At 34.1% G+C, this 23,971-nt stretch overlaps 6 protein-coding genes across 6 annotated transcripts in view; 4 read left to right on the top strand and 2 right to left on the bottom strand.

Moving 5' to 3' along the window:
- Nucleotides 1-23,971, top strand: part of LOC143422490 (regulator of microtubule dynamics protein 1) — a 297,728-nt gene that overhangs the window by 254,951 nt on the left and 18,806 nt on the right. The window lies entirely within an intron of this gene.
- The window catches only part of LOC143433449 (uncharacterized), a 125,723-nt gene continuing 104,197 nt past the window's right edge, over nt 2,446-23,971 (top strand). The window contains exons 1-2 of the mRNA XM_076910785.1: nt 2,446-2,462; nt 2,567-2,965. Of these exons, the coding sequence (XP_076766900.1) occupies nt 2,446-2,462; nt 2,567-2,924 (375 nt within the window). The 3' untranslated portion in view covers nt 2,925-2,965. The remainder of the gene's footprint in view (nt 2,463-2,566; nt 2,966-23,971) is intronic.
- Dolk (Dolichol kinase) lies at nt 5,220-9,122 on the bottom strand. The gene is given in 8 exon segments (XM_076892691.1): nt 5,220-6,107; nt 6,247-6,574; nt 6,776-6,985; nt 7,124-7,312; nt 7,389-7,519; nt 7,522-7,608; nt 7,977-8,230; nt 8,809-9,122. Coding segments are annotated over 8 exon segments (1,413 nt in total). The 5' UTR covers nt 8,889-9,122; the 3' UTR covers nt 5,220-5,973.
- On the bottom strand, nt 9,666-12,791 carry LOC143422482 (glucose-6-phosphate isomerase-like). Its single transcript, XM_076893157.1, has 11 exons — nt 12,563-12,791; nt 12,165-12,258; nt 11,839-12,030; nt 11,662-11,742; nt 11,374-11,589; nt 10,993-11,232; nt 10,701-10,881; nt 10,488-10,606; nt 10,151-10,379; nt 10,000-10,066; nt 9,666-9,921 (listed from the first exon to the last, which is right to left on the bottom strand). Exons 1-11 carry the CDS (start codon nt 12,691-12,693, stop codon nt 9,798-9,800), a joined length of 1,674 nt encoding a protein of 557 aa, XP_076749272.1. The 5' UTR covers nt 12,694-12,791; the 3' UTR covers nt 9,666-9,797.
- On the top strand, nt 13,397-16,161 carry LOC143433631 (enhancer of rudimentary homolog). The gene is made up of 3 exons (XM_076911068.1): nt 13,397-13,618; nt 14,066-14,153; nt 15,835-16,161. Exons 1-3 carry the CDS (start codon nt 13,616-13,618, stop codon nt 16,053-16,055), a joined length of 312 nt encoding a protein of 103 aa, XP_076767183.1. The 5' UTR covers nt 13,397-13,615; the 3' UTR covers nt 16,056-16,161.
- LOC143433448 (uncharacterized) lies at nt 20,587-22,761 on the top strand. Its single transcript, XM_076910784.1, has 7 exons — nt 20,587-20,615; nt 20,689-20,735; nt 20,871-21,483; nt 21,540-21,734; nt 21,855-21,992; nt 22,156-22,315; nt 22,381-22,761. The coding sequence occupies exons 1-7, from the start codon at nt 20,587-20,589 to the stop codon at nt 22,759-22,761; spliced, it is 1,563 nt and encodes a 520-aa protein (XP_076766899.1).

Genomic DNA, 23,971 nt, shown 5'->3' with positions numbered 1-23,971 from the left:
ACCGGAAACGTCACGAACATCGGATCAAGCTAAGAAACAATGTTACGATTATTCGTTCCTGTTCCAACAATTCCTGTAGCTCCATGTCAACTGGCTAAACTCGAGCGTTAGTAATAAAATGAAGTTAAAATTACGATAGTTGGTAAACGCAGATTTCAGATAAACTCGAAAGATTAGCGGTAAGGAGGATTGGTAACGAACGCAGCGGCTTCTCCTTGAAACAGGGGAGAGCTCGAGCTCGTGGCAAGCGCGTGGCAAACGAACAATTGGAAATTTCGAACGGGCGATCATTGTCTTCGAGCATTTTACGCGGTTCGCGTTAACTGTGGAACGGGGTCGAGGAATTGTAACGTTCTTTTCGAGTGCCAACCGATGACCGCTTCGCGATTTGTAAATATGTAATTTACGTTCAGGTGGGGAACGACGCTCTTTGTTTAATCACGAGCTAGTAGCTGATTTCAATTGCTGTTGATCAATTTGCGACTACAGTTTTTGCGAGACTATACCATTTGCACGTGTACGAACACGCTTAATCCTCGATTTACACGCTAAATCTAGCTAATGGTTAATCACCATTGAAAGGAAATATACGTGTTAATAATACGTGCAAGAAATTTGACAAATCCTTTGATTGGAACGGAAATAAAGGGAAATTAGAAATTTCCAGAATTTTCAATTTTCTTACAAACGATCTCTCATACATACATATTATTTCGATTATTTTTCTTCCTATCTCAGCTTCCTTTTTACAAAAGTGTCTTCTCTTTTAAAATCCATTTGGGTTAAAGTGGAATGCTTGGTTCCATGTAAATGAAAGTACTTCCGTTCTTCTTCGACCGTGTTAAATCGTGCAAATTGAATGCCGTGTAAACCGAGGACTAGGTGTATAAACAAAACGCATTACGTAGTGGTATATTTTCACTAGGACTTGTATTTTATTAGTCGATATTTTAATCCCTTTTATCGGCATTTAAATATCAATGGTCAGTATTTCAATCACTTTTTGCCAATATTTAAATAGAAATTAAATATAAATATTACACTTTAAATCATTTGATATATTTTTGTTATTTTCTAATTAGCTACAATTTGATTAAATATATAAAAAATAAAACTATGTACATTTGTTTTACGTGTAAAAACATTTTTCAATTCTTTTTATTTATAAAAAGTAACCGTTTAGTATTTTTCTACTGACCTTTTTGGTAACAAAATACTGATCAAAAGTAGATCTAAATATCGACTATTTAATTAGTTGCCTTTCACAAATAATTCGAGTAGGAAAAAGTGCTTTCACCGAACGAAAGTATCTGCTTCGCAGTGTCGAATCGTGTTACTTTAAAGACGCAAATTTATTTGACGAACATAGGCAATCATCGATGTATCTATTGTTATTGTTAGACGATCATTCCTATCGGATTATTGTTGGATTTTCCAATTAAGAGGAAAAACTGAACGACAGTCTTTCAATCTGTTTCACTTGGGAAATAAACGAACGGACGTAAGGGCGCGCGAGAAATCGACGATCGTTACGATTTATTAGGAATTAAAATTGCGTGGCAAGAGTTTCCGTTCAGAGGCCCCGTTCGCATACGCCGCAAATGTAACACTGCGATTAAATAACGAATATCGATAAAAAAAAAAGCATTATCACGTACGCTCGAATTTACCGCTCGAACTTCACAGTTACTTCGGACTCGTAACAGGTTTCAACAAACGTGGACGTCGACGAAGAGGCGAAAGAGGAATAGGAAAAGAGTAAGAGAATAAGCGTAAAGTAACGTCAGATTTCCTCGTCGTACTTAATCTATGTTCAGGGCTTTTTTTCTGCCGATGTATATCTCACTGTAGCGAAAAATCTCACGATGAAAACGAGAAATAATGTTCCTAGAAAGTAATCACGCATAATTTTGATTAAGCAGATAGTTTTAATGTGCCGGAAACGTTTCCCGATGTAAAATTTCAAACACACCTCAAACGCGTTACGTTGAAAACATCACGCATTCGAATATATTATTTGTAGGACATCGAGAAAATTTCTAGTGAATTTGACTCGCATTTAAATTTCTCAATAAATTTTGTTTACTTGTTTCACATCGACTTAATTCAAATCCAAAATTGACAACGTCTGAACACGCCGCGTTGCATTAATCGCGACACGTTCATTGGTAACAATCGAAAGGTGCTACGATTGACATTCACAATAAATTAATGAAACAGAAATTGAGTGAAAATTGAGATAGCTTACGTTCTCGTTTAGTCGTGAAAATAGAGAGTTAAAAGAAGGAAAACGGGAAACAGAAAGTGGAACCAAATAGCTATATGCGATCGAGTAAAAAGTTTCGTCGCGTAACAATTTCAATGAAAATAAGAATATAGTCGTTATATTTTCTCCGCGGAAGAAAAGCGCCTGACGAATGCAACCGCGGTTGCATCCGTGCACGCATGAAAGTCTATAGCCGGTAACGTAGAGAGCGATAGCATATTTTTTTATCGCAATTTCCCGCTCTCCCTTTCTCTATCTCTATCTCTATCTCTATCTCTATCGTTTTCTCTTTCGCGAAAGAAGAACACAGCCGAAAAGGGAAAACTGTGGAAGGCGGAAATCGATTTCTTTTGCAAAAACGAAACTGCAACGACGAAAGTGGCAGAGATCGACGCGTGCAAACAAGAACGAAGAAAGTAACATAATCGACGCGCACGTCGCGACATATACATATATATATATATGTCGCGGAAAGACTCGATCGATACTAAGAATACCAGATACACACATAGATAAAATTTACGAGATTAAATGTAATGTAAACGGGAGATTAATGGAAAGAAACCGAGACGGACTGGCATTGCACGATCAAGAGTTTCAGGATATTTATTTAATTGCTATACAATTACAGATACGACTATATAAGAAACGACTATGATAAGTAGCACGTAGTAAAACATCTCGTGAACATCGTCTGTCGTATCTCTTTAAGCTAGTTATTAATCGTTCAACGATTACCGGCTGAAACAACGATCAATCCATAAACGGTGGGAACTGTTTCTGGGGATCGACAGACGAACCGTGACGCATCGAACGTTGTTATGGAATGCTGGGAAATTACTGTTCTCGTCACGCTTCGTTTTCACGCCGTTTTCCGTTTCCGTTTCCGTTTTCGTTTCCTATTTGTCGGGATTTAATTAATTTTAATAATTATAAGAAATTCTCTTTGCAGCAACGATTCTTCGTATCGCTCGCGATGCACTTGATACTCGCGCGCGCGTGTTTCTAGGATTGACAAAAAAGAAATTTACCCGTAAACTTGTTAGATATAAGCAAAGAGAAAACCCATTTTCTTCTCGTAACAGGCGTCATCGATGAAGAAAATAAATTTCGATGATGTAGATCGATAATTACTACGAATTAATTTCATTGTTTTTCCTTTCACGAAATATTTCAAGTATAACTCCCTTGCATAGTATTATTTTTAAGTACCGTTAAAGTATCTTGCATATCTACTATTTCAAAACGTATGTACTTATATCGTATACAATTTAAGATGTAACGTGCTATAAAAATTGTAAAGAAAGTAGTTAAAATGGCATTGAGGAAACATTTTACAGAAGCAAAAGTGACGATTAAATGTTTTAATTAGATACGTGTATCGTTGAGAGATATTAATATTAGGCATACTTTCGAAATGCAATATCGCAAGCAAGTATAAATTAAAAAACTTGGATCATTCGATTTGTTCCTCGAATATAGTTTGTTTCTAATTTAAATCACCGAACGACAAAAGAGAGCGTATATTTTCGCATCGACGGCAAACCACATATAAACCACCGTACCATTCTTTACCTCTTACATTGTATAACAGAATATTATTCTGCGTACACTTCACGCTAACGGAAAGGAATTAAAATTTTTTATTTATGCTCCTTCGTTTGTTGTTCCTTTTCTGTTTTCTTCTCTTCTCGTCTCGTCGCGTCTCTGGTTTGCTCTCCTCGAGCACTGGTCGGACGAAACAAAGCGAACATCTTGAAATAGAAACATCTACCAGCACTTTTCTAACAACTACAAAATATAATGGCACGTATAAACGATATATATAAATTTATGGATATATACGAATATCGATAAACTTTAAATTAATTAGCGTTACATCAACACCAATATTTGCAGCAGTTGTTTAAGAACGATGTGAATAATTCGCGAAGAAAAAGCGGAGAAAGTACACCATTGCATATCGGTTTACGCAAACTTACAAATAAACGTTCATACAATTAGAATCGCATGCAATTATTGCCTATCAGTTGTAATTTTATTTTATCATTTAACGTCCTTTGTACATACACGGATAATTCACATACAGAGATCGATAATTGATTATTAAATATACATATATACATGTGCTAACGTAATAAAGATCATAATTTGATAAAAATGTCCAGGTAAAAGTAAAAAGTAAAAGCGTAAGTCTAGAGATTTTAACAAATATAAAGGATATTCGTATTTTTCTTCGCAAACGAACGATATAGTAGAGCGAACGTCGTATTAAATACAGAACTTGAGATTGAAGTCCAAGCATTGGCAAGAAATCGGTAGTTTTCAAGCATTCCATGTATCATGTACGCGTATGGACACAGCGTATGACGACATGCTGTGTACGGTCAGATTTTAAGGCTGTGTGGTCAATAAAATAATGGAACGAAATAATTCGATGATCTTCTTTTACAATATCGCTTCCCTCTTCTCCAAAAACATGTCACATTTAATAATACCTATACCGACAACACAAATTTGTCACAGTAAGAGCATTGTAATATCACTTGCGCCGCGTGACATTATATATTTTTACTACTTATAAATAATAAATACTACATATTGCGCAATTTTAATAGGAAAAGAGCTTTTAAGCCTCTATTGTATATCATATTATATATCATTTTTATATTTCCCGCTTTAGAAATAAGAGAGAGAAAGATATATAAGAAAGAGTAAGACAGATGATACCGACCCTACTCGAGAAAGTGCACACAATTATCCACAGCGAAGTGAATTACTCAACAACTACTAGCGCCATCTCTTGGAAAAGCGCTGAAACTGGTTAGGCATTAGTTTCATTACTTTCTCTCTCTCTCTCTCTCTCTCTCTCTCTTTCTCTCTCTCTCTCTCTCTCTCTCTCTCTCTCTCTCTCTTACGTGCATATTACTTATAGAAATACATGCGATATATGTAACAATTATAAAAATATGTTTATTAATAAAAGTAAATTTCGCTCACATACTTCTTGGAGTAGTATACAAAAATGCATTTACAGGAATGAGTAAATTATGTGTTGTGAGATATAAATCACACGTGTCACATCGTAACGATAAAAGAAATACATACATCTCTTTTCCTTTTTACACATATTGGAAATAATTTACAAATTGGACAGATACATGCGCAAGTACCAAACTGTTAATGCATCACACGCAATTCTATGTGTTTGAACAAGTAAATATACATACAACACCATATTCATATAGAATTACAAACATCTTTATACTTATACCATTTAATCGCCATTGCAGCAATGATATGCATACAATGAAAATACAATTTTTTTATGCGGTTACTTGCTTGAAATAAAAAATAAAAAAATAAATGTTTCATGTAACTGAATGGTGTAAAATTGTAGAGCTATACAATCATAAGATAGAGCATTAACTTGAACATGTTTCGACTAGCGATTAATTTTAAATGTTAGTCATAACAATACAAATTAATGAAATACATCAATTCAAGAAAAATGTGCTATATACAAAAGGAAAACTATATATATAAGTATTTTTTAAATGTAAAGTGACGAATAAACAAGTATATTAAAAGAACACTACACTTTTGGTCCGCATTATATTGAACAACCAAATGTGTTTCAGTCAATTTAAAAATTTTCGAAACTGTTATCATTACTTACTGTCTCACTGTTTATATTAATCAGACACCTAAACCGTTAGGCATATATACATCAATAAAGGTAACGCTAAATTGTCGACTTGATTCGTTTGTGCTTCAACGAATGAGAGCGCAATACTCGCTAACAAGCTTCGCAAAAACAACCAACCGTTGTCTACGTAACCTATTAAAAAAACGTGATTTAATTTTACAATATAGCACCAAGTATTATTATTATCGATTATGATCTACATAAACTTAATGAATATGTTACTACTACTTTTGAAAAGTAGTGGAAAGAAGAATCTCTGAATGATACATACCCATAAATGCTAAAAGACATATTAATCCAATTTGGCTAAGAATACAAGCAATTGTCCCTTCAACAGACTTTTCTGAATTAACCCATTTGTGAGTGCCCCATTTACTACCAACAAAACTAGCAGCAGTGTCGCCTACTCCAACTATTAGAATACCACTGAGCAAAGGTAACAGTGAGAGATTATTGGTAGGCATCCAAAGTGGGAAGGACAAACCGCAGAATAGGTATAAAGGTGTCAATGAAATTAAATTATCTTTCTCATCGGCAAACACAGAAAATCCCTGTTGTAATACCTCTCCAAATGGTGGTACTCTTAGATATCTCATTAACTAAAAAACAAGAAAATATTCACAACTTTCTAAAGAGACGACTACTAAAAGAAATATTAAAAAATTGCAATTCTAGAAAATTCAAATTGAATTCATTGATTTAAATAAAAATATTGAACCCTAAAACTAAAGTTTTAGAAATATTTGGCAAAACAACCTAGTTGAATACCAAATTAATTAACAAATTTAAAGTCAGCATACCTCAAGCAATACAAACAATCCCATTACTATACCGCTAGCTAGATATAACAATAAGCGATCATATATCAAACCAGGTATATACACAAGTACAGCCAATATATGAAACAGTTTCCTGGTTGAAGTTGTTGCCTGAACATTTAATAACACCTGGTATGTAACAACAACTACACCTAGTAATAAACACACAGCCCAGTATCCAATCAAGATCATCTGTAATATTTATGATTATTAAAGATAATCAGATATTAATCGATAAACATCAATGAGAAACAAGATTACGCTTATTTTAATTTCAGAAAATAAACATTTCATACATTATAAGTTAATATATTAATACTTCAAGCATACCTGATTCTTTTGATTAAATATAAAATAGAACATCCAAGTTAATGGATTTTGGTCCAGTAAGGTATACATTAATGGTAAAGCTACAATAGATAGTAGAGTGATTGTCATTATATAAAAATTTCTAGACAAGTGGAACATTGGAAAGTAACTAGATATTAAACAAACTGATATCACATACAGCATTGCAACCTAAAATTATATTTCTCAATCATTGATTAAATCAAATTTTTTTTTAAATTGTAGACAAAATTTCATTTCAAAATACCTGTAACAAAACTGTTGCGATATCATTGTCATGAATTGGCGGCAAATGATATCTCAATGGCAAATTTGTTACCACGGACGTTAAAAATAAAATGCATCCATGCATAACTGCTGTTGCTTCACCAATTGTGAACAGAAAGGAAATGTGGACATCAGTTGAAGAGTGCCCCATGTTCCTAAACTTCCAACACTTAAACCCCATGTCACGCTCATCAGTGGTCCTGTTCTTATTTATTGATAAATAAAACAATTTAACTTGAATTTAAAAAATAGAATCTGTACATAATTAAAGTGTATTATGTGATTATACAAATTGTATCATTAAATAGAATGTACTTCTTTCATATTAATTGACTTATAAAGAGACTATGAGAATGTGTTTTACGAAAATTGCATTTTTATAAATACAACTAAATATATGGAACTTAAGTAACAGATTAATTTTATTCTTTCAATATTTTAACTTTAATTGGAATATTATTTACGTTATAGTTTTGCATACTACATATACTTTGCACTTTTTCTATACATAAACATTCACATAGTATACATACAAGTCATTAAAATAATAGCTTATAAATTGATATACCTTTATTTGCCACAATAAGATATAATAAAGATGTTGTTATAGACGGCAAGAAATATATAGCTTGAAAGTCTCTAATTGCAATTTTATCGATTAATAGTCTCAGATACAACGATAGAGAACTAATAACAAGACCGACTCCTGTAAGGCCTATAATAAGGCATATTTCTGAATAACTGGAATCTTCTTGCAATATAGTTAAAATTGCGCTTAAACCTATTAACGTCCCCAGCCATAAACCACTGTTAGCTTTCTTCCTGTAAATTCATTTAGATTATACAACAAAAATTGATTACTTATTATTTTCTATGTATTTTGTTAGAAATCAATCCCTACAAAAATACTTTTGTTATAATAACGATATTATAAGAATTATAAATATCAAACGTGAATATATACTTTCAGTTTATATATAATTGATCATTGCAAATCATAAACAATGAATTTTGTATTTCTGATTTGCTGAAAACTTAACACTTAAATCGTTTATTATTTAACAATATTACAATTTATATCATTTAGCAATAATACGTCAAAGAAATGTTCTTACTTTAATAAGAAAACGAAAATAAACATATATATGTAATTACATTAAAAAATTAAGACTTAAGACAATGTATGCATAACACAATATTTAAAGAGGATGAAACACATATTATAAACATCTACAAAACAAACTTTCTTTCTTAACGTGTATATTATAAGATCTTTATTAAAACGTAAGAAGTAGTTGCAGATATGTAAAATGTAAATACACAAATATTAAGTGATGTTTGAAACAAACTTCGAGGTTAAGTCGTATTAAATTTTTTTATACAATTGATTATAAACATACCGATGTTTTATACCGTTATCTTTAAGAGTCTGTAATATTCCCCTTTCAAAATGTCCGTACATTTTTATAAAACTTTCCATTATTATTAAAGTATGAAAGACACACGCGTTTCTACACCATCAATAACCACACCTTCCACACAACGTTCTAACACGGAAAATATGCGATATTCTCTGGAAAGGTCAAACTCTTTTTCCGTCGTATCTGTCGTTCTTGCGCACATCGTAGAATACGTAATGAGCGAATGATGAAATAGCTTAACGTATGATTCGAACTACCTTTACAATAAGTAGAAAAATTGATGTCTATTTAAAATTTTTCTATTTTCGAAATAGAAATAATATTAATTATTACATATTAAGTACATATTAATTTATGTACTTGTCTGAACATTACGTACATAATGCACCGTTATTAAAATGGAACATGATATGTACAACTTACAACTTACTTACAAAGTTGTTGGCTATTAGCAAGTAATAATAAATTAATTATATACTTGTTAAAAATTGTAAACACAATAAACGCTAGTTTTATAATAATAACGAATCGTAATTTTTCTAGTAACATAAGACTAAGAAGAGAATGACACAAACAAATGATCAAAATATAATTTATCTTTCATAATTTGTTAAACATTCATATGACAGAATCGTACGACAGAAACATAAAATAGAATACTATTTGATAATTTTTGTACAACTGTTGTATATTTTTTAACAATTTGTAACAATAGCTTATATTTTTTATTCATATTAATTTTATAATTACATTAATATGAATACAAATTTCAATGTACATTTACATATAATTTGTGCAAAATATCAATAAAAATTAGATTCCATCGAATTAGTGAATTTCTCACGATTTTTTTTTAAATATCTTCACATATGCTCTAATAATTCGAGTATACGTTAATACGATTACAACTGAGACAATTAACGATTAATAAACTGTATCCCATTATTTAGTTTATATCGTTAAAACTTTCAAGAACTATGATTCTTAGCAAATGCAATCAACCCATTTGTTGATGAATCATGACTTGTAACTGGTTGGGGGCTCTCCAATTCAGGTTCAATTACCTTTGCCAATTGCTTTCCTAATTCAACGCTATTGAAATAAAATTTATATATTTAATCTGTTTTATCTGAAATTTTTATATAACTCAAAAATAAAACTGTTACTTACCCCCATTGATCGAACGAATTAATATCCCAAATAATTCCTTGTACAAAGATTTTATGCTCGTACATTGCTTTAAACATGAAATATACGCATTTAAATTAAATCGTATATTTAAATAATAGCTTAAAATATCATATGCATCCATCAAATTTACCAATTAAAGCTCCAAGAGTAAACGGTGTAACCTTTTTAAGAAGGATAGTATTAGTTGGTCTATTCCCTTCAAACATTTTGTGTGGCAGTAACAATTTTATTTGTTCAGCACTCATTCCTGCTTTTTGTAATTCAGTTTGTGCTTCATTCTCGTTTTTCCCTTTCATCAACGCTTCAGTTTGTGCAAAACAATTTGCTAGCAATATTTTATGATGAAGATTTCCCTGAACCTACAATATTTATATTTTAAGATCTACTTTTATATTAAACCTTTTAAAATATCCAATTAAAGTAATATAACTATTGTAGATTGTATAATAGTAGTATTATATAATAACCTTATTATGCGATTGTATTGGAATTAAAAAATCAGCAGAGACAAGTCTAGTACCCTGATGCAGTAACTGATAAAATGCATGTTGTCCATTAGTACCTGGTTCTCCCCATACAATGGGACCTTAAAATAAAATTTTTACTTTTAAATATTATATCTAAAGCAACTATATAGATTCTTGTCTTCAGACATTAGACAAAAGATATAAAGTAATTACCAGTATTATAATTTACAGTCTTCCCTGCTCGAGTAACATATTTCCCATTACTTTCCATATCCCCTTGTTGAAAATAAGCAGCAAATCTATGCAAGTACTGATCATAAGGCAACAATGCATGTGTTTCAGCTTTATAAAAATTGTGATACCATATTCCCAACAAGGCTAATATGACTGGTGCCTATAATGTAATATTCCATCCAATACATTGTAACCTCAATGTAGATTTATTTATTCCCCATATTAAAAAAAATATATGTATGCAATATTAAAGTAAGAATTAAATACTTACATTTTTCTCTAATGGAGCACTGCAAAAATGCTGATCCATAAAGTACGCACCACTTAATAATTTTTCAAAATTTTCAAACCCAATAGACAAACAGATTGATAAACCAATAGCTGACCATAATGAATAGCGTCCTCCAACCCAATCCCAAAACCCAAACATATTTTTCTCATCAATACCAAACTCCTTTACTTTTTGATTGTTAGTAGATAATGCGACAAAATGACGCGCAACTGCTGCAGGCTACAAAAAATTTATTGTACTATACAATAAAGAACTTGTGGTTATTATTAGATTTAATTTTAAATTGGTATACACCAATTTAAGATTCCAAATTATAATCGATTGATTATAATTGAAATTCATAGCTTGTTTTCTACTCACATCTTTTAAAGCCTCTAAAAGCCATATTTTCGCAGATGTAGCATTTGTAATCGTTTCTTGAGTAGTGAAGGTTTTTGATGCAATTATAAAAAGAGTTGTTTCTGGATTCAGTTTTTTCAGAGTTTCAGCTATATGAGTTCCATCGATGTTACTAACAAAATGAACTTTAGGTCCAATGTGATAGGCCTTCAATGCTTCAGTTACCATCAAGGGTCCCTATGTATAAATTTACACAGATGCAAAAGATATAATAAAATATATTTTACAAATATAATTTATATTATTTACCAAATCTGAGCCTCCAATTCCAATGTTAACAACATCTTCAATTGGTTTACCTGTAAAACCTTTCCATTGTTTTGAAAGAACCTATGCAATATAAGAGACAAGTATTATAGGAAAATCATTTTTAACAACTAAAAATGTTATATGTGAAGATAATGACAAAATAAATATTAATTATACCTCATTAGTGAACTGTTTCATATGTTCTAATACAGCATTCACATCTGGCATTACATCCTTATTATCAACTAATATTGGCCTATTAACTCTATTGCGCAAAGCAATATGTAAAACTGCTCTGTTCTCTGTAAAATTAATCTTTTCCCCTGAGAACATAGCATCTCTTGCAGCTTCTATTTCACGTGCACGTGCCTTAAAATTAATGGAACATATTAGAATTATATAATTATAATTAATACTAATCATATTTGTAAATATAATTATTAAAAACATTAATGTATAAATACTATTTAAATCTGCATTTATACAATATTATACATACGTACCAGTTGGAATAATAATTGCAATGCTTCATCGGTAACACGATTTTTGGAATAATCAAGTAAAATAGGTCCATCCTCAGGTGTAGGAATTTCTAGACTGTTATAATTGAAATAAAGATAAAATTTTACTTACATAATAATTTATATAAATAGAAACTTGTCTAGAAAGCTATAATTTTATTCCAATTAAATTATTTTCTGAACAAGATATAATGTAATAACCTAATTCATGCATATATAAATGGTAACTGATTGAAAATAACAAAATATAAAGTAAAATGTGTAACACATAAGATTAAATAGAAGAAACATTTTAGTAATGATAGAATAACATTTTATTTGAACGAATAGCCTTCAGAAGGTCATCGCAATGTCATCTGTCAAGGACTGGCGAAACTCACCTAAAATTTTCAAAACGTTTCGGATTTTGTTGAAAAAGATCGTATATTTTTATTTTCGAGCCACTAGCATCGTAATATTGTTGCAATTTAGCCCACGCCGACTCGGTTGTCAATTCTGATTTCGCTTTCATCGTTTGCAATTTAAGAAAATAGCGCTGGAACTTATAGAATCCAAATTCGCGCACAACATTCAACGCCTCACGAATAAGATATACCTATATGTAGGACGTGACGACATTTGTAGATTTAAGCTACTTCTCAACGAAATCACCAGTTAATATCCGTCTTATGTTTTTCGTAACATTCATAAAAACGGTGATTGAAGAATCTTTTTCGAAAAAATGTTCCTACATCGTAATTACACTTTTTCGATATAAATAAACAAACATTGTTTTTAAATACAAGCATCGTTCTATAAAAATACACACAGTAAATATATTAATATACCAACTACGTAACAATAAATTTACGGTAATAAATTAAAACTGACGCAATTAGCAAACCAATATTTTTGTTAAAATGCTATTATTTTACGTTTATCGTAAACAAATTGAATCATATCTTCTCATTTAAAATTACAGATATCTCTGCAATCGATATTTTTCAAACAATAAGTTCATTGCTTATGATATAAGCTAATAATAAATTTTTAAATGATCAGTCATAACTACTTAACAAGGATCCATTCGTTTTTTTTTTTAATTTACAGATATATTTCATTAAAAGTTCAACATTATAATTTAAAGTTTGTATTTTTTTTTTGTTTGCTACATAGAAGCACGTGTGTGGACTATTGATCGCGCGGAACGTAAATTGAACCGTGATATATACGTATGTACAAGGAACGTCGGAACAATACATATATATATCTTCCAAGTATATTAAGTGCATCGAAAACTCTGGAGTCTAAATTTTCACGTTACGTTTTCAGAGAGTTGTGCCGTAACATTTTATTACTTTAATACACTGTACTGCTACAAACAAAGTAATATAGTTTACAAAGCAAGCAGAACGTCACTAATCTAGTAGATTATTCTTAATTTCGGAGCAGAAATGGTAAACCACTTTTGTTTTGACTACTTTTAAACCATCATTGAAAGACATTTGATATTTGTTTATTCAGAAAGTATGTCTAAATTTAGCACTGTAATCAAACATTTGTATTATTTCTTAGAGTGTACACATTTTTAACGATATGTATCTTTTCGAGAATTTTAAATTCTTGTACTTAATATTTCTATATTAAAACATATATGCATATTTTTAAAAAAGTAGAAATATATAATTGTTTCTAAAATAATGCGATAATACAGAGTAATGTTCTTTTGAATAAACAACAAGGTTCTCATGTTCTCATGTTTTACGCTATTAGTATACTTATCCATATAGCCAACAAATATTTACAGACAAACAATAATTTGGTTTATTAATTATAAGTGCATTTATGTTTTATCTGTACCTTATACATACGAAAATAACTGAATCTCTATTATCTTCTTACAGTCACATACAATATTGCTTGTTCAGCCAGGCAATAGACCTGAAACGAGAACGTATTCAGATTACGAAAGTGTTAATGAATGTATGGAAGGTAAAAATCTTTTCTATTTAAATATTATACAATTTAAAAATTCGTTACTTGTAGTATATAATATAGTGTAAAGTATTTAAGTATTCAAAATGTTAATGGTAATTTCATCATATGCCATATCTTGCAAAAGTATATCAGCACCATTTAAAATGAAATAACTTTCTAAAAACTGGGCGAAACAATTTGAAACTTTTTGTTGAGTTAGAAAAATTTGTATAATGGATAGTACGTATACAATTTTAAAATGAGTTATCTGTAATCCTGCAACTAAAAATTTTGCATCGACTGATTTCAGTTTTAAAGGGTTACTATAAAATGAAAGTCATTAAAAACTTTGATTTTCAACATTTTTTGTGTTTACTTTTAATGTTTATAGCTCATAGCAATGTTAATAATTATTAAACTGTTAATATAAATTTACTAAATGTATGTCTTAAATTTTCTTTACGAGTTCAGATAAAAAAGTTGTAAAAAAGAATTTCCATTATTTTTTTTATTAATCCTAACCAATTGCAACAAAATTCAAGTTCATCCAATTTTTAAAAGGTTATTCTATTTTAAAAATAGTAATCATACACTTTTGCGCATCACCATAAGACTCTGTGTTTGGGAAATTGAATTTGCATATTTATTAGTACAGGCACAGCTTTTTTTTATCTAAAGCCTGATGTGGATTACTGTAACCATAAATGCGTGATTGTCAAATCAATTTATCTAGTTGTATTATTTTTTCTTAGTTGGCTATACTTGTGTTAATGTTACAAAGGACAGAATAGAAATAGATACAAAACTAAACACTATCATATTTTCGGGTTTATATTAGTTTCTTCTAAAAATAATCAAAATTCTTTTGAAGAGATTGAAGAATAATAATATACAATAATTTAAAATAATGATGAATCTGAATGCACTATCATTCCTTAGAGACTCTTTACTACTTTCACTATCTGCTGAGTCATAGGTACAAGTCCATTATACCTAGTGTATATAAGCACACACAAGATAGTGAATCAGAGAACATAAAAAAAGTTATATAATTTCCTGGAAACTGCAAGACAGAGCAGTACATTTTGACACAAGCAAAAATTTGTGCAACATTTTTAGAAAACTGCCTTTAGTTAACAAAATGAATATATTATTAAAACTTTTAACGCTTTAAAATTGCACAGTAACACATAAAATAGTAGATTATAACTGATCGATTACATGTATATGTAAAAAATATTCAAATTTAGTTCTCTTAAACACATAGATTTATATGAAAAAATATGATATTATATTTTTTAAATGCAAAATTATTTCTTTATTGGTTGTATTATGTATGTATGTGTATATATTCACATGTATATAGGAACACAGTATCCATATGTACATAACTTAACACGTTGACTGCCGTGTCACCCATATTCAGGTGACAGCAACAGTTCTCATCAGGCCACGTCACCTGTATTCGGGTGACAGCAAAAGTTCTCATCAGGCCGTTTCCCCCTTACTTCCGTGATTCCTTCCAAAGGATTTCTGAACATATTTAGATAAATATTTGACAGGAGATAATAATACTGTTGAATTCTTCTGACGGGGATTTTGTTGTAAACATGAGTAACGTCAACGTGTTAAATATGGAAAAAGAATGTATATATATATATATATATATGTAAACAAAATTGTTTGTTTAACATAGGTGTATGCAAGATATATGAAGAACATTTGAAGAGACAAAACCCAAACACACCAAATATAACATACGATATCAGTCAGTTGTTTGATTTCGTTGATCAACTTACAGATTTGTCATGTCTTGTTTATCAAAAATCAAAAAATATGTATGCCCCATATAACAAAGATTGGATTAAAGAGAAAGTATACGTTTTACTACGCCGAGCTGCAGAACGTAGGAATTAATAAATAAAAATAGATATATATATATACCTTGATGTGTAAGATAAATTAACTCTAAGCAAAATTCTATTATACTGTTTGTAATAATAAATATATAATCTAAAGAAAAGTATATTATTATATTCCTGATATAAAACACATGCATACGTGCACACACATCATTTCCTTCATATTATTCTTAAATATACAATTTTTCTTATTTTATGTACATGTATTTACAACAAAATTATAATTTTCAAATTTGTGTAACAATTTTTAAAGTTAAAAATGTAAATATTAGATTAATAAAATGTACATTTCTCTAAATATTGATTAAAGTTTCAATGTAATTTAAAAAACTTAAAAAATTGAATATATTAACAACTTTGTGAACTAAAAATCAAATATTCAATATATGACTACACAGAATACATACACAGATAATATAAGAGGGCTTATGTAACAACTTATTATATAGTTAGCATTTACTTCATTTAATATTAACTTAATTATTTAATCCCTGCAGTTGCATTTGCACCTTATAAAAAGTATAATGTGAGTATTCATGCAAAAACTATAAAGAATAATAATTAAAAATGTTATAGGTTTAAAATATTGAAGAATATGCTGTTTAGTGGTAGTATTTAACACATTTTTCTCTGCCTTTTTCAATTTCTTAGAGTAACATGTTCAACATACGGATAGCACTATTAATAATAAATAATAAAAACGTCAAAAACAAACTGTATGTAACAATTGAAAACTAATGCAGCAAAATAAAAATTCAAGTAGAAACGTAAACCTACTTATCGTAAATCTATGTATATACGTGACCCCTCCACTGAATATTAAACAGCATTAAGTCGTTAATAAATATTTGTGCATTTATAATAAATTGGAATAAATAGATAGACTGAAAAAATTATATATACCTAGTTATAAATATTAAATAGATACTTTTGCAAAATTTTATTCAATTCAAATATAATTAACATAAATTTTAATATATAAATAATAATAATGCGAAGGACAAAATATGGCAATAATTTGTTCGCTACGATATGAGTAATAACTTAATCAATTGCATTCAGACATTTTTGATTAATCATCTTGCGTAAATTACATATACAATAATAAGATTTTGCCGAGACTTGAATTATCACTTATATATACTCAAATAAAAGTTCTTTTTTCTTACATAAAAAATGTATCATTGCACGTTTCCTACAAATTATTTTTGTATGATTTATTTACGTTTCAATAATAGCGCCATACGCGTTTAAATCATCATCGATATGTGCGCTTATGCGTATCTACATACCTATATACCTATATATATAGATAGATAGATGGATAGATAGATAGATAGGTAGATATGTGTATATATATGCTGTTGCATATATAGAAATATAAAAGTATCTAATGTCGTATACTAAATAAAAATTATAAGTTATGTAATGTTTCGATCGTTGGAACAATTAAAACGTGGGGTCTTCGAAGACTTCGTTCATTACACGTTCGTGACGAAAAGGCTCCCTTTGAAATTAAGACGTTTTAAGTAATTTCGTAAACTTTCGCGACCTTCGACACAATGGTCTCTAGAATATTTAATTTTGACTCCTCGATAGCCAACGCGTGTTGTAAACGAAGTATTTCTTAAGGGTCGGTCCAACATCTGCACGCAGCGAGATATCGAACCGTGCACTTAATGGGACCGAACCGAAATCTTGACCTTTGGAAAATTCCCAAAACGTCACTGAGGGACTTGGAAGGTCCACATCCGTGCAGGTATCTTCCCACCCTTTTGAGACGAATGCGCGCTTCGGGCGCACAAGAGGGCATGGACTATACTCGAAAGGGAACACTGATTGGTAATCTGCATCGTTTCGGCAAATACCAACAGTGTCCACTCCCTGCACGGTGGAGGGAGCAGCGGATAAACTCCCAAAAAACTAGCAAGTCGAACAGTCAGTCGGTTATACACGATCATCGAACAATGAACGAATAATCTCTCACAAAAACGATCGAATTGTGAGGCAAAACATAAACGAACGAATATTTAGTTAATATACGTAAACGACGTGAAAATTCCGCATGGTAGCAGCGACATTGTATGATTCTTCGAAAACGAAACCACGACCTACGAACGATCGGGAAACAGTATATCGAAGTGGCATTTTGTGGTTGTCGAAAACGAAATCACGTACGAGTGAACAGTGACTTCGAAGCCATATCCAGCATCATTTTTCGACTCAACGTCAGGACATCAGAAAGCAGAGGAAACTGACAGCAACGAGTACGCGATCAAACGAAACGGTCTTGAATCAGCACGTAGCAGCTATAAGCAACTGGACCAGCCAAGCAGGGACAACGGACGACCTAGGCAGAGATCCAGTCAAGGTAAGCTCGCTAATTGATTTGCCGATTACTTCCTATTGCGAAACCCTTGCCTTTCTGGAAACCTACTCGCTCCAAAGATAATGGCGACTAATAATACGACAATTGCCGATCAAACATCAAAACAGATTCGCAAGTTGAAAACAAAACGACGGTCGTTCAAAAGTCAGATTACGATGTTTGGCAATTGGATTGAGAACTATACAGATTCCCCGAAAGAAAAAAAATTGTGTGTTAAATTGCGTGATAGAATTAAACGTCTATCGAACCAGTTCGATACTTTCAATTGCATCCAAGACGAATTAAGTTTGATCGAAAATTTTGATGAGGTCGAGGCCGAGTGACACGCGACTACGAACCTATACGACGTAGTAGCCACCGCAACAGTATTATTAGAAAGGTTGGAAAGACGGACGACACAACCTTCTCCCGCCGGTAGCGAATTGTCAACAATATCGCCGTATGCGCTATCGGTAAAACTTTCAAAAATAGATTTGCCAAAATTCGATGGCCGCATCGAAAAGTGGATTACCTTTAAAGACGCGTAGATACCTTAATCCATACGCAGCCGGGATTCAGCATAATCGACGACAATTATAACGCTGCCTGGAAACATATATGCGAAATATATGATAATAAACGTGTTCTTGTTTTGCGACACGCGGCCCTTTTGCGAGACACACCAGCGATGCCAGACGAATCATCGGAATCTGTCCGCAACCTAGCAAATCACATGTAATTGCATATTCGATCACTGCAAGCGCTTGGTAGATCGCGAGAAGACACGGAAACGACCTCTTAGCAAGCATATGAATTTCTAAAATGACAAAAGACACGCGTAGGGCATGGGAACATACCTTATCGGATACGGAGGTACCGAATATCGATGATCTATTTAAATTCTTAAACAACGCGTCTCATCAGTCATACTTCGACTTATAGTGATATAGCTCAAAAATCAGGATCGAACCCAACTTGACAGCAGATTAACCGCGCCCACATACCGCCATCACCTTCACAAAAGCAACGCGTTTTCGTGACGAAAGTATCGTAGAACGAAGCGACATCGTCACCATTGTCGCCTCGCGCGCGACGTCAAACACCGCCGCCATCGTCTTCTTGCGCGCAATGCCGGACATCACCGCTGTCTCCAAAACGCACGAAAGCGAAAAAGGACACAGAATATACTGCCACGAAATGTCCTGATCGCAGCGAGAAACATCCGCTGTATCTATGTTCGCGATTTTTGGAAACCACAATTCCGCGACGAATCGAAGTCGTTCGCAAAGCACACGTGTGCTTCAACTATCTACGATTGGACCACCGAACAGAAAACTGCAAAGCTAGAGGATGCCGCGTCTACAACCAGCAACACAACACGAAGCTACATCAGGATCAGACGTTCGTTACAACTCCAAATTTCGAACTTCAAAAATTCTGGAAGCTAGGAGAGTGTCCACATGTACGACAGCTATCTTCTATGGAGTAGAAATGCAAGCAGCATTTTCGCGATCACGTTAAACGGACACGAACCAGTTGTTAAGACACGAAAAGAACGAAAAGAAGACGCAGTTGAGCGAAACTCGGCCGCGCGCTTTCAACCGTCTACTTTCGCTCGAACAAAAATTCATGAAAGATTCAGAGCTGAAACAAAAATACTTCGCTGTCATCAAGGAGTATCTCGAGATGGGACACATGAGCCAGGTAGAACCACGCGATTCGGATAGTTTCTACCTCCCCCACTACACCATCATCAAACTATCCAGCTCAACAACGAAGGTTCGCGTCTTCTTCGATGGATCTGCAAGATCGAGCAGTGGACTGTCATTGAACAACACGCTTTTAACAGGACCAACGATACAAGACGACATATTCGCGCTTTTCATAAGGTTCCGTCAACACACCTATGTCTTAACCGGAGACAACGAGAAGATGTATCGGCAGTTTCCCGTAAGACCGGAAGACCGTCGATACCAGCGGATACTATGACGAGATAACAACGGAAAGGTAAAAACGTACGAGCTGAACACGGTCACGTTCGGACTATCTTCAGCGCCTTTCCTCGCCATTAGGTGCATTCATCAGAATGCTCCTATCGCATCGACCGTGATCCAGTGAGATCTATACGTCGACGATTTCCTAACCGGTACAGATAATTATGAAGACACTAGACAACTACGGGGCCAGGTAATCAAGCTACTTAACCGCGGCGGCCTCCACATTCGACGATAGGTCTCGAACGAACCGAAACTTTTATCAGGGCTTCCGGAAGGCGAAATTCATGCCAAGTATTACGGAGACGCAAGCGTAAAAACTCTCGGCGTCTCGTGGCACGCGCAGAACGACCGAATCATCTATTCCGTGGATCCAAACATCGATACGAGGATCACGAAATGCACGATCTTAACACTATCTAAACGCTACCAATCAGCCTCCACGCAGAATGGACCACGTACGTGGAGGAATTGCAGTTACTTAATCAAACATCCTTCAAGCGACACGTATGCCAACCGAAGGTGCGAAGAGTGGAATTACACGGATTCTACGAAGCGAACGAACGAGCATACGGAGGGTGCGTGTACGTACGGTCAATCGACAATCGCGGACGAATTAAAACAAAACTATTGTGCGCGAAATCTCGGGTCGCTCCAGTAAAAGTTATTAGTCTCGGGCGTCTCGAACTTTGCGGTGCGGTGCTACTGGTGTCATTATTTACTAGCGTTCGAGAAAGTAATGCACGTCGATTTGATTCGACTAACTTTTGGACGAATTCCATGATAGTTTTAAATTGGCTGCAACGCGAACCAATCACGCTAAAGACATTAGTGGCAAATAGAGTGACCGAAATTCAGGCGAAGCCCGATATAGCAGCATGGCGGCATCCACCGGACCTTATATCGAAAGGACAAACACCCGCGGAATTCTTGAAATTTACGTTCAATCTCGTCCCAGAAGTACCCGAAATTTGTGCCCATACATGCTTGGTAACGACCATCCGTAGCGACGAAATTCTCAGCCGTTATTCAGACATCGTAAAATTAAGGAGGATCGTCATGTATTGCTTCCGATTTCGCAAAAATCATCCTAAGGCAGGACCTCTAACCGTACGAGAGGTCCACGACGTGGACGTAATGACCGGATCTTAAGGCTCGTGCAGGCCTCCACGTTCAAAAAGGAGATCCGAAGTTTGAAGAACGGTACAGAGCTGCATCCGAAGAGTAACCTACTCTCGCTGCAACCATTCTTAGATGAAACAGGAATTCTACGGGACGACGGTCGATTACAAAACGCGAAAATTTCCTTCGGGCAGAAGCACCGATCCTGCTTCCAAGATCGCACCACATCACCGATCTCATTATTCGTCACACGCATTTAGAGGGACATCATTCGGGTATCAATACCACCACGCTGACGACACTAAGGCAGAGGTATTGGTCCATTGATGGTAAGAACCAGGTACGACGCATCGTTCGACAGTGCATCAGGTGCTTCCGAATACCAACTCTTTTACAATTGCAGAACAGACTACTGCGGTCCCTTTTATATTAACACGTTCACGCCGGGGTGACCCACCGGTGGGTCACACTTGACTGTTCCGTGGGGCGGCGTGACCCACCGGTGGGTCACACTTGACTGCTCCGTGGGGCGGCGTGACCCACCTGTGGGTCACGCGTTTTCAGAAAATTAATTATTTTTATTTCAAAAAATATTCTAACCACCTCTGTAGAAGAAAAGATAATTTTACCTTCGCAATAAGCGTTTTCAAACTCGCAACGATATTGCCCCGCCCCACGAAGCGTAACGCGATAAGACAGTCCCGCCTCACGCGGAGAAACGTAGATTTTCGCTCCGGCGTGAACGTGTTAAGGAAAAAAGTTTCCGAAATCGTACGCGAGTAAAATTCTATATAGCGGTTTTCGTGTGCTTTGCAACGAAAGCGGTCCATCTTGAGGTCGTCGGTGACATGACCACAGAGGTGCTCATCGCAGCCTTAAAACGCTTCATCGGTCGTAGGGGCATCTGTCGGAACCTTTATTCCAACAACGGGACAAATTTCGTTGGAGCGAATAACGAATTAAGTACACTGTACCAAACGCTGCAAAAGGACGATAAGCTACAACACTTCCTCACGGGCAAGGAAATATCGTGGCATTTCATGCTAGCTCTTTCTCGCAATTTCGTCTTTGGGAGGCAGCTGTTAAATCGTTTAAACACCACGTCACGTCAATCGAGTAGTGGGGGAAGAACTGTTTATGTTCGAACAATTCAACACGTTCGCGATCAAAATCGAAGCGATCCTAAACTCCCGCTCGCTTACTCCCTTATCGTCTGATCCTAATGATCCTTCAGTCCTAACTCCGACCCACTTCCTGATTGGCACGTCATTAACGAGTTTGCCCGAGACTGATTTCAGCGATACTCCTTGCAATCGATTGTCACACTAACAGCACATCCAAAAGGTCAAGCAGGATTTCTAGACTAGGTGGTACAAAGAGTATATCCACCATCTGAACGAGTAGAAAAAATGGACCAAGGGCTCCCACGAGATCAAGAAAGAATCCCAGGCCAGACTAGATCATTCGAGCGGTCATCGTGCGAACCAGCCAAGGAATCTATAAACGCAATGTTAAGCAGCTAGCGGAGCTGCCCACATCCGAGGCGACAACGTAAACCATCGATACGATCTCTCAACGGGGGGAACATGTTTCGGCCGACGGAACAATTAAAACGTAGGGTCTTCGAAGACTTCGTTTATTAGACGTCCGTGACGAAAAAGCTATTTTTGAGAGTAAAACGTTTTAAGTAATTTCGTAAGCTTTCGCGACCTTCGACACAATGGTCTCTAGAATATTTAATTTTGACTCCTTAATAGCCAACGCGTATTGTAAACGAAGTATTTCTTAAGGGTCGGTTCAACATCTGCACGCAGCGAGATATCGAACCGTGCACTTAATGGGACCGGACCGAAATCTTGACCTTTGGGAAATTCCCAAAACGTCACCGAGGAACTTTGAAGGTTCCACGTCCGTGCAGATATCTTCCCACTCTTTTGAGACCAATGTGCGCCTCGGACGCACAAGAGGGTCTGGACGGTACTCGAAGGGGAACACTGATTGGTAATTTTCATCGTTTCGGCAAATACCAACAGTGTCCACCCCCTGCACGGTGAAGGGAGCAGCGGATAAACTCTCAAAAAACAAGCGAGTCGAACAGGCAGTCGGTCAATCATCGAACAATGAACGAATAACCTTTCACAAAAACGGTCGAATTATGAGACAAAACATAAATGACCGAATATTTAGTTAGAACAAACTGTCTAATATTAAGTTAACAGACAGCGTCGGGAGCAACCGCGTTTGATCTAAGCCTTACAACCTCAGAAAGAAATCAACGACGTGAAAATTCCGCGTGGTAGCAGCGACATATACCTTCTCATTCTTACAAAAGTACATATTTCAATTTAATTTTATCTGATACTTAGAATACTTTCACATGACATAATAAAGAATAAATTTCATTATTCCAGTATTACACACAGAACA

Source organism: Xylocopa sonorina, chromosome 3 (genome assembly GCF_050948175.1).
Source record: "Xylocopa sonorina isolate GNS202 chromosome 3, iyXylSono1_principal, whole genome shotgun sequence".
NCBI classification, from domain to species: domain Eukaryota; kingdom Metazoa; phylum Arthropoda; class Insecta; order Hymenoptera; family Apidae; genus Xylocopa; species Xylocopa sonorina.
The sequence above is the reverse complement of the archived record's forward strand: the minus strand, read 5'-3'. Positions and strand labels throughout refer to the sequence as shown.